General features: G+C 42.7%; 2 protein-coding genes across 9 annotated transcripts in view; one reads left to right on the top strand and one right to left on the bottom strand.

Moving 5' to 3' along the window:
• ccdc177 (coiled-coil domain containing 177) overlaps positions 1-12084 on the bottom strand; it is a 110053-nt gene that overhangs the window by 8391 nt on the left and 89578 nt on the right. The gene's annotated exons all lie outside the window — the stretch shown is intronic.
• smoc1 (SPARC related modular calcium binding 1) overlaps positions 8440-12084 on the top strand; it is a 44443-nt gene continuing 40798 nt past the window's right edge. For all 6 annotated transcript variants that reach the window (XM_046413425.1, XM_046413423.1, XM_046413422.1 and 3 more), the window contains exon 1: positions 8440-8858. In XM_046413425.1, the coding sequence (XP_046269381.1) occupies positions 8757-8858 (102 nt within the window). In that variant the 5' untranslated portion in view covers positions 8440-8756. The remainder of the gene's footprint in view (positions 8859-12084) is intronic.

The raw sequence follows: 12084 nt of genomic DNA, 5'->3' as shown, positions 1-12084 counted from the left end.
GACTGTCTGTTTATCTGTGTTTGGTTTTTAAGGGTCTCCTCTCATTAAACGCTTGGACACACTGTCATTTTTGGTAACACGTTACTGGAACTTTTCCCAGTTTAAGCACTACAGGACTATGTAATGAATTGCTCATTCATTCATTATCTGGCTATACTCCAGTCTCCACTTTAGTTTAATGAATGTTTGCATACTACTTATCAATGCTAAATAGAGGGATTTTAAGATTTCTAAAGACAGTATTCTAAATTTATAAATTAATACTATTAAATAAACTGCAGATTCATAGTCACTAACTCAAACTTTGGTGCTTTCTTGGGAAGTGCAGGCGCAGTCGTCTGCTGAGTCTGAAGAGGAATAATGTGGAGTTATTTCATGAAAACAAACAGTGGGACATGCGCTGTGTTTCCTGTGCAGGGGAATCCGTTTGACGTCTCTGATATGAATAGTTTTCATTTAAAGTTCATCCACTGCTCATCAGGCTCATCATTACTGTGGTTATACAGCTACAGCAGTTACTTTTGCCATTGCAACTTCCTGCATCTTTTCCAGTCCAAGTGCTACTATGGCTGTTTTTACTCATACTGCTGCTGTAACATGAACAACTACAGAGTTACTACTGCTTGTCTAACACACTGCTATTATTGCTTCGGTTTTATTAGCAGCGGTCACAATGACAAAACAATTGTTCAAAGCAGGTCTACTTAAGGTGGCAGGCAAAATAATAATAATAAAAAAATCATGGTATTTGCCTTTGTTGTGTATTTCTGTGATTATTTTCTTCACTACTAATATGAATGAATGCAGTGTGTTCACAGAAGACAGACTGGTCTGGTTTGGTCCAGTCTGAGTGCTCGAATCAGGATTAGATAACTCTGGGTGAAAATCACAGTGATGATGACCCACTAAACTCCTGACCCGGTGTGGGGAACAGTGCGAGTTTAAGTGGCCCCGCCCGTGAGCCGTATCAGGAGGACAGCGGGTAACAAGTGACAACAGGGAACGTGCTGGCTGGCTTGTTAACCGGGGGCATGGGGTCTGGCAGGGCGGAGGCCAAAGGGGAGCGGGGCATGGTGTGGTTGCTGCACAGTTCACTGGTGCGGGGGTATGCCCGACAGAATTTCTGTGTTTTTGTTTTTGGTACTGTAGGCCATGCTCCCTACCACCGAAGCTGGACCGGGCGGGGGGTTCATCGAGAGGTGAGCTGCTCGGTGCAGTCATGGAGACCACTGCAATGCCCGGCTGGTGGTGCAGGACCTGGAGCTTTGCCTTATCTACTGGTTCTGTGGTGGGAACAGAACCCTGATTCAGAGTATGACTAAATAAACTCAGATTAAAATTTACTACAATTCTCTGCCTTAAAGGACACTTCCTTATACATTTCACTCCGTTTTGCACATGGCAACTTAATGAAGACTGTCATCAGAGAAATCAGTCACAAGTTTTCATGCATGTTTGTTTGACTCCTTTGGTCCTAAAAAAATGGGTTCTTGTTTATATAAAGTGTAGAAGCTTATGTGCCTCATAGGATTACTTAAATGCATAAAATATTAAAAGAAAGTTAAGGACTAGAAACAATTACATAGACAATACAGTGACATCTTATGCAGCAATTTCCTAAAAAAACAATAATGTATGGACTTATGCAAAAGTATATTCTCCCAGTCATCACTCATGACCCTCTGGGAGGGTCTGGCACGTCTGCCGGGACGTTTCTGGGCGTCAGCCTTCACACAGCACTGTGTAGGCCCCCAAGCCAATGACAGCACAAGGTCGGGAATCTATAAAAACATAGCAACCAGGTTGCATCTGTCTCAGTTTCTCCACGGTCTCTCTCCTCTGCTCTGTCTGTCTGTCTGTCTGTCTGTGAGCTGCACAGAGACAATGCAGGAGCAGACAGACAGGATGAAGCCACTTCAGCTGCATTCACACAGAATCCATAGAGCTGTGCAGACGTTCGGGTTGTTCAACCGCTGTGAAACAATCAAAAAAATAACGTGTTCTGTCTCTGATTCACTGCTCTGTTCACGCGAACCACTGTTCTCTCTATTTGAATTGTCTTGACTAACAGCAATCGAAATATTCCGCATATCATGCCCTTAACAGTTAGAATAACAAAGTGAGGGCGGTATCAGCGCAGTTAAGAGGATCTATGTGCCTATTTATACACAGAGGAAACAAATGAATCCAGCCAAGAGATTACAGAAAGAAACTCGGGGAACTCAGACAACCACCGCTTTTGGCTACATGACTCAGCAACCTCAGCCGAGATAAAATTCACCCATTTCATTTCTCTTCAAGAGGCCGATCAGATCTTCAGCCCTGCATGCGTGCTGAACTTTGACATAGACGGATAAAGACACTGCAAACTCTTTTACAGACTTGGAAGTACAGAGGACACCGTCAGTCTCAGAGTATTTCCACCTCTCCTGAGGGCTACTGATTTTCCACATTATTATATTTTACTACTATTGTAGTGTATCGAGCCAGGAGGACACTGTAGGGGTGTTCGCTCAGAGCGGAACATTTTTAGTGAGTGTATTATGCTATTCAGACAAGTTCAGTGAATAAGTGTGATGGTTGCCCTGAAAGACTCCTACAATGCTATTCATGTCACTTTTTACAGTTTACAACCACAAACTGTTTCTTCTACCCAAAGACAGAAAAATGTGAATAATAAGTCATAGTCTGTGATGGCTGATATTTGCCTTTGGCATCTTTCACTTGTACTTTGTGGGTATTTATGTTGGTTTCTGACAGATCTTAACTACAGAACAGCAGTGTCTGTGAGCTGCAATAACTCATTTTCTTATATTATTTAGTTTTTTAAAAATAATTTTTAGGTTTTTGGAGCTCAATTATTCATTTAAAGGCTTTTTGGATCATCAAATTTTCTCCATCATTAAAACTGCTGAAACAAATTATTTGGCCAAAAGCAAGCGAGAAACAAAATTCTGCTAATCCTTTTATCATGTGCGAAAACAGACAGAAAAATATTTAGTTTTATTTATTTTTTTACATTTTTAAAATCAGGATCATTTGTCAAGTATTGTTTTTGAAATTGTTTCTACCACAACAGGCTAAAGTGCACCATTACCTCAAATTCTAAGTAAGACTAAAAGCATTTGTGTTTTATTCCAGGTGAGTTTTAATTTTTCTCAATGCAAGATACATTGTGTGTGTGCTCTTAAGCTAGGTAACATTGCTGTCTTTATTTTGGCTCTAAACGTATTTTAAATCAACCCTAATCTACTGTTGGCATTAGATATACTGACGTTAGCTCTTAGCCCGCTTGCTAGCATCCAGGCATTGTTCAGTGTGGATCCTGGTCCTGTGGATTTTGGTTTTGTTCCATGACTTCTTCTCTCTGCCTTCCCAAGACGAAGTTGAACTCTAAGAAGCCATGGACCCCAGTGTGATAAGGTTTCTGTCCCGGGGACCCCACATATGTTGAACTGCCTGTAGGCAAACTTTGCATTTTCGTATATTCACGTCACCGATATTAACTACACCAACTAATTATGTACCAATTAATTCATTAATTAACTAATTAAGTACACAAACTGAATTTTATATTCTAACTATAAATATTACTGAAATCTGAACTCTGCACATGCATCATCCTGCACCGTCAACACTAGGAACGAGAATTAAAACACATTTTTAACCAAAGGGGGACTTTAACAATTAATATCTGTGCTGCCAAACTGAACAACAGAACAACAATAAAGCTGATGGACGACGACGTTGTGAGAAAAGTTAGGAGCACCACATGGACACTGAAATGTGAGAGAAATGCTGCTGTAAGCTGATGTCGTGCATGTTCTCAACAAGCCCGTCTTTTCACTCGCTCTGTGCTGCACACTTGCTGCCCTGCTGGAACTCACTGGTCCTGTGAAGACTGAGACCTTTCGTTGCCCCCAGTTCACATTTCCAGCCTTGGTGTGCCAACAGAAAAGGACACGTTTTCTGGACAGTTTCAACAACTCCCTCTTATGACCCTTTTCTTTCTCCAGCCACCAACCCCCGTCCCTCCCTCTCCCCTGTCTTCTGTGGGACAGTACAGAGGTCCCATGTGGGTGTGTAATAGCCCCCCCCCCCCAGTGGAAGGGGAAAAAGGTCCCAGAGACAGAGCTGTTAATTTAATCAGGAGAGCGGTATGCTCAATTAGGCATCCATAAGGGCCCTGGATGGGTCCGGGGGCCCTGTGGAGGGCAGGCAGCCCAGTCCCCGTGAGGTATTAATTGTGGATGACAGTGTGTAAACAGTGGGGTGAATAGACAGCGCAGGTGCGGGACACCCAAGTCCAGACTCAATGGCCCTTTTCACACCCTTGGCTCTGTGTTGCCACTTTATCTTGCGTTCTCTCGCTACATGGAAATCCCTCACATCTCTGATTAATGTCATGGATAATTTGGTCACGTGGGCTTATTTATTTGTTGCTGTGCGTTTCCGTCACAAGGCGTGCTCCTATGTCAGCTTTTGTGTGTGCGCGTGTGTGTGTGTGTTTACGTGCAAGTGTGTGTTTGAAGAGGGTAATAAGAGACCAGGTTGCTGCTGTCCAGAGCTGCTGGCCAGCCGAGAGCTAAACGTGCCTCCTCGTTTTCAGGAGCTAGTGAAAATTGCGGCCAGTACATGTAAAATATGTGGAATTTATGAAATGAAATCCAGATGACACTTTAAAAGGAGCAGGCTTTCAATATGACCTCCAATTTTTCCGTTCAGTACACCACCCTGCCCCCCACCCCCCCGTCTGTCTTTCATTCAGTGCTGTAATTGTGTTTGATCATGTTTGACAAACTTTTCAAGAGCTATCGGACACACAGACTGTTAATAGAGAACTGCAGTGGAAGGAGTACTAGGACGTGAACTTATGTACCAGTACTATGTAATGTAGCTACAAGTACAGACGTATCATCAGCACATTGTATCAAAAGCATTACAATTAAAAGCACTTAAGTGTCAGAATTAAAAGCATTACTGGATTATTTAAACTGATGCATTAACATGTAAGCAGCAGTTAAATGTGGACGCTGGTCACAGTGGAGACAGTTTAATCAAAGTAGAACAACACGCTATACTTTTGAAAAAATGGAGTAAGAACTACAATATGGAGTACAAGTAGAGAGTCACATGGAAAGCGGCTACCTAAATACTGCATGTAAGTGGAGTACATGAGCAACTCCAGTGGTATTCAGGTAAAAATTTAAAGGCACATTGTACTTCTCTCTGAAATGGAGTGCAGTATAAGTACAAAATACCATAAAATGGAAGCACAAAGAGTAGAAATTTGAAAACAGTAGAATTGTACTTTTTTTTTAAAAAAAATTGTGACTTTATTGTACCTTACTTAAGTAAATGTACTTGGGTACTTTCCAACGTAGTTTCATGTATAACAAATTATTTGAATTCATTATACTGTGCGCTAACCATGTCAAAGGCAATTAGTGACTGACCAGCAAGTACACATGCAAAATAAATGTATTCCAAAAAAGGCACAAACCTTTCACTTTAAAATGTATGGTTGTAGTATGAAGTTGCACAAAGTACAATTACTCAAGTGAAGTACAAATGCCTCCAACGTGTAAACATGGCACTTTGACTTCTGCAGAGCATCTGATTTCTCTTGTTCATGAAGTACAGCAGTAGTACAGCAGTAAAACAGCAAACTGTACTACTACAGTAGTACAGTAGTAAAATCCCCAAATGGTCTCATATAACTGACAACAGCTTAAACAATGGACAAATAACGAGACAACTAACGAATCTGAGCTTCTGCCGCAACTGCTATTTACCCACAACATCCAACATGCCACATCTGAACTCTGTGTGTGTGTTTAAAGTGTATTCCTTTGTACATGTGACATCATGGTCGAACATCTGTGCTAAATCCACCTCCTCCCCCCGGCCGTCAGATCTCTGGGTGGCCTCTGTCCTGCTCCGTCTGTTTCTGTGTCTACAGACACCTGCTAATTTTTGGCCGTGTGTAGTTGGTGTACGCCGGCGGGGGGACAGCGGCTGGGGCGTCTTTGGAAGGGCCGCTGCAGTAATTGGGAAATACATTTCCTTTCAGCATGCCCATTCATTCCTTTTTTGTTTTTGTTGTCAGAGGTTTTCTTTCATGCTCGGCCAAATGACAACAGAATTAAAGTGTCGAGCCATGCTTTCCCTACAACAGCTTTACACCCTGGAAAACTTTGTCTTCTTTGTTAGGGGTGGAGGGTTGAAGCGAGAGGGAAGAGCAGATATAAACTGATCTCGTTAACATTCCAAGAGACACTCCTGTTCCCCCTCTCTGCTCCTCATCCTCACCTCCCACAAGTATTTCTCCACTCACACCAGGACATGAGTGTACTGGCCGGCACAGAGCAGTGAGGAAGAGGGGAACATGATGCCCCCGGGGTGAGGAACAGCATCGCTGTGAGGTGCGTCCCACCCCTCACAGCACTGATGATGACACTACACACAGGTTTGCTGAGTCTCTACGGTGGCCCGGTGAACAAGAATCCAGACAATTCACGGTCTCCAGTTCGTTTAAGGCTCAGTTTTTCTCCCTTTATTCCTGACTGCCCCTTCCTTTTTCTTCTCTTGCATTTCGCCTGACCCTCTTCACGAATTCTCTCCATCCTTTCTGAGAAAATAGCCCCTTTACTGAAACCGCCTGGTGCACACAGAAATCATTAATGCTGACCCTAATTGTGCCAATTCCAGCAGCTCAATAGCTCTAATTACAAGGCTCTTCACTGAGGCACTCAAAAAGCCGCTGAACTGTCATAGCCAACAATTAAAAAATATCTATAGGGACAAAGACTGAGAGAAGGGGGGTGGGTGGGTTACCCATTCCAGCAAAGGGTGACCGGATGGCCCTTTTCAGCTCTTAAAAGCCCACTTTCTGTGGATTGAGGGGTTGCTGAACTGAAGCTGGACACCTGCACGCAACACTCGGCTTCCCTCGCTCACCCTCTTTGGTGTCTCCACCTTCTTTTTAACTTGCTCTCAATGGGCCACACAATTTATCTGAAAGGGAAAAGATGGAGAAAGAGAGCGCACGGAGAGAAAGAGGACGTGGGAGCCAGAAGTTGAGAGGTGGCAGGACGACTATGGTGTGAGACCAGGGAGTCCACTTGGTGCTCTTTTCTGTCAGACTGAACCGCAATGCTGAACCATAGCGATGAATGCAGTATTTCTACTTTTATATAAGCAGCAATACAATAGATACAAGCAGATGTCCTTCACTGAAAATTTCACTTTAATAAAATGTATTACCAGAAAAGTAAAAGTACACCACTGTTGCACTGTATTACAGACCTGTATTGGATTATTACTACTAAGTTTTCTGTTGTAACTATTTAATATGCTGTTAGCCTACTGTGTAAAGGTATGTCATATTATGTTTTATATGTAAAATCTTAACCTGGGATGTAACTGATAACTACAGTTGTTCACTTAATGTTTATGTCTAATAAAAAGTCAAGGTATACATTAGCATGGAACAAGACTACTCAAGTTAAGTACAAGAACATTAAATCTTGAGTGTACTTTGTTATTTGTTTTACAAAATCTGCCGCACAAATCAACGATTCCCAACAGAATTTATCAAGGTGTTTGTTTGTGTTGTCTAACGTCCAATTCATCGTACATTTGACTATCTGATATGTAATTCTGTACACATCTGCTTTACTGTGATAATTACAGCCAGCACTACTCTTACACAAACTGGTCTGATCGTGCAGCCTTCCAACAAGGATTTATTCATTTTATTAGCTATGTATTACTGACCAACACTCTTTCTCCGAATAAAAAGAACTCCTGACTCTTGAGGCGCACTAATGAGTTTGTCCTCAGTAAAAACTTTAAAAACCTGACGATGCTTCAAACCTATCGAGGACTGTGCATTATTTATTGTTAAAAAATGTTCTTGTGCTGCTTTCTTACAGTGATCATCCGCCATAATGAGGTTTAAGGTTAAAAATAAGTTAAATAATAAACACTGACTGGGGATTAAGTGACACACACACACACACACACACACACACACACAGCTACAAACACAGGCTGACCCCCTGCTGTGCTTGTGACAGCTATTGACTTTACTCAATAGATGTTTTCTATTGTAGCCCAAGTACACAGGCTAAATGTCACAGCAGCAGGATACTTGGCTATTATAGAGCATTATGTGTCCCTGAATGGGGATGAGAACCTAAAATTTGACTTCACAATCGCTCGGCCATTGTGCCCGCTCTCAAAGGCTGATGATAATACACTGAGTGTCCCTGCAGCTGCTAACTGACCACAGCAGCTTGTTCTCCTCCGTGGAGACTTAATCTTGGACGGGTGAGGGCTGGGTGTGGCTTTCAACGCCATCCCTCGCTGCTCATTGGACCACCCGGGTGTCAGTCACCGCCGCGTCTCTCTCCTTTGCTTTTAAATCAAGTTGCAATGGACTCAGGCGTGACTCAACCTGTGGAAGCCGCGATGAACAGCTGATCCTCCCGCAGTGGATAAAACCTATCAAACATGGTCACCGCCGACTCATGATTCCTCATCCCACGCGTGACACTATGTGAATAGTTATTGGACAAGTAGACAAAGGAGAACAACTGAAAAGGAGAGTAGAGTGAAGGAGTGTTTGTTTTTGGTTGTTTTTTTGGAGCGTGTTATTTTGTCCCGGTTTGGACCTGTTGATCATCAGCGTGCCAGCCGGACACACAGAGTCTACCTGCCGCTAACTGCTCTGCGTCCACACACCATCAATTATGTTACTATCAAGTGTTCTCCTTTTCACCTTTTCTCACTTTTTGGCGCCTCTGCTTCTCGGTTACCTGCCTCAAGTCTCCGGACAGAAGCCGGGTTCACGGGTGAGTGCTTACCTGTGTGTGTGCTGCTTCACACTCCTTTATATGAGACGCAGGATAATACGTGGATTAAGGGGCATAGCAGCGTGTAAGGTACACATACATATCTCACCTTTCACCAGAAGTGTGGAGGTGTACAGGAACACGTGGGTATGATATAAATGTTACTGGAAATAAAACGATGGGGTGTTTCATACATTCCATTAGATTTCTCATGACCAGACAAGGTGTGAGACCTTGTAAAATCTACTTTAATCTCACATTTCGAGTCCTAAGGGCGTCAAATTCAAAGACTTTCCAAACTGAAACTCGGAGACGCAAAAGTAACGTGTTGTGAGGCTGAGGCACAAATAAATTCGGCATGTAACATATCAAATCAAAACCTAATCACTGATTGTCTTATCAAGTAAAGAAATCCTGCTGCTGCAACATCCAAAGAAAGACAAATATTTACATCCTTTTTTTTGTTTGTTTTGTTGTCGTTGTTTTGCTCTTGAACTGTGATCATCTAACCAACTAATTTATTTTGGAACAAAAATGTCTCTGTGCTTCTGGGTTACTCAGAGATAAGCTGCCTTCTTCCTCCAGAGCAAAGTCATTCTCCTTAAACTGTAAGCTGAGCCATTCAAAAGAAAAACCCTGTCCAGGTGTGCTACAAAAGATTAAAGTTGCGGTACAGTAATCAGAGTGTTAAGACATGATAACAAGCTGTTTTCCAGGAAATGTGATATGACTGAAGCTCATTCTGTTCACTGTAATCACTGAGCAGAGTTTAACCTGCACGTCCTTCACCACAGCATCCCTGCTCTTCCTTCTGCTTTTCCAGGACAGACCTTTGTCACTTCTATGTATCTCCATCTCTTTTTTAAACACACACACACACACACAGCTTTATGTGTTTACCCTCTTTCTGAAGCTTGAAGTGAGGGGGAACAGCATTGTTTCACAGATGCAGGGTAATATTTGTGGTCATGTGGGGGGGTGGAGGGTGAATATGTAATACTCCCTCACATATTGAAGCTATTTCACAACGTCGTCGGACCCTCTCGCCCCCTCCCTACCCACGACACTGTGGTCAAGAGGGCTCTATAGTGATTTTATACTTTGTGCAATCACTTCTTTGTGACTTTATAACTGTCTTCCTGCTAGCCAAATAATGGAGAAAAGTGTGGAGTGGTTTTATAGTTGTACAAGTTTGGTGTTTGTCGTGTTAATTTTGGGGCAGATCAGTGGTTAACCGCACAAGATAACACAACAAGTGCAAGGAAGTTTAGGAAAACAGAAGAAGGGTGATTTTGTTGGACATTTCTGTGACTGCCGGCCTATTCGAGCTGCCTTACTGTGGTGAAATTTTCCAAACTGCTGTTCTTATTTCTTCCTGTTCTAGCTTCAGTTAAAGGATTTCATGCTCCTCTGCAGGCTGAGAAACTCTATCGCCCTCAGACTTAGGAAACCCTTTCAAAACCACACTGGATAAATTCCAAAATACAGCGTGATGTCAATTTGAAAACAAGGCCTCTCCTTACTCTTTGAAACGTTGACAGTTTTCAGCATAGAAGGAATAAAATGCTGAAAACCTCTCCGAGATTTGGTGAGCAGTCGCCGCATCTCTGTCAACTTAATCTACAAAATGAAACTCTCGGCATCCGCTTGATCCTCGTCCTGGCCTGGATCGGACACCGAGGAGGAGTAGTCGCCCTCGGCCCTCTGCACACCCCCACTCACGCCACAGTAGATACTTTTAACATTGCTCACAGCTGCCATAATACGAGAATTCACACCCCCACTTTCCATGTTGGTATCAGGAGTGAAAGCCTGAGCTAACTTCCCTGCATAGCACTGCTCCTTTCTCATTTCCCCGGAGGCTCTATGATGCAATAAGTGCACACGTCCAACATTTCTCACAACTGGGGAATTTAAGTAATTGGGACGCTAACAAAGCTTTAGACTTTTTGCCCTGAGATTGTTGCTGTTCGTGCTGTTCGCTCCCTCCTCGTTCCTCACAGTGTAACTCTGATGTCTCCTTGTTAAGTAATCTGTTGATCGGCAGGAGGGACCGTAGCACCACTCGCATGCTGAGGATGTGTGATGCTGGTTAAGGCAAGGTCATGGTCTGAATTATGTTCGTTTCAATCAAAGGCAGTAATTGTGTGCAGGATCAACAAAAAGTCACCTTTATGATCTCACTGAAAAACGTTTTTATGCGTCTTTATGTGAAATTATGCTTTTTTTTTTTGCACAGTCTAAGAGGATTAACTTTCACATCTAATTGCAGGATTTAATGACTGCAACGTGATATTTTGCAGGATTTTTGGTCCTTTGCACGAGGAATGATCTGCCTAACGAGGCAGGTGGTGGGCAGGCAGGAAGAAACTGAGAAATCTGTTACCCGGGGCGGGGGATGTATGCAGAAATTAGGCTAACAAAGGAGGATGCCTCCCACTCTTACCCATCTATCCCTAATCCTCTTCATCAAATCAACCTGTTGGCGCCTGGGATGGGATGCGCTGAGCAGTCGAACTGCATATTTTGATGACAGCATCAGTGGAGACTCATAAACTCACTGAAAAACAAATATAAACAGTGATTTCTGAGCGGTGAAGCAGCCAAGACTGCATACCCTGCACCTTGGGAAAGTAGGACTTCAGCTGAAAAGCAGGAAAGTCTTTTTATTGGTGTGAGGCGGATCACAGCCACAGTGCAGGTGTGAGAGGTCTGCACGTGACGTATGGCGTTTGAGTGTGATGGTTGTATGGACTCTTAATTATGTTTACAGTCACAAAGGAGTGGACGTCAGGAACTGGACTAGTTTTAATAGAGTGGGAGAGAAAACTAATGTGAAAACGACAGCTTTACTATAATTGTTTTTAGGCCCTTCATTTTCACTGATGTGGAGAAACTATATAAAACAAAAGCATTGCAGAAGAGGTAGAGATAGGATAAGTGGGGGAATTCTCAGGGACTTATGTCAAAGGGCGTTTGGGGAAACAAAAGAAACGAGGAACTGAAGAAGCAGATGAGGCAGATGCAGGGAAAGTCAGTACATCACCGACAAAAAGAGAGAGACAACATGTGTTGAACTAAAGCAGATTAAGGATAAAATGAAAACACACCCAAAGTTGTGTCTCTTCTTTTTGGCTACTGGATACTGGAAACAACAGACTGTAAAATTAGTATTTATACCAAATTGTATTTTGTTGATAATTTTAATCAGTAGCATTTCATAAAC

This window comes from Scatophagus argus, chromosome 15 (genome assembly GCF_020382885.2).
Source record: "Scatophagus argus isolate fScaArg1 chromosome 15, fScaArg1.pri, whole genome shotgun sequence".
Lineage (NCBI taxonomy): Eukaryota > Metazoa > Chordata > Actinopteri > Scatophagidae > Scatophagus > Scatophagus argus.
Note: the sequence above shows the minus strand (reverse complement) of the source record. Positions and strands in the feature narration are given on the sequence as shown.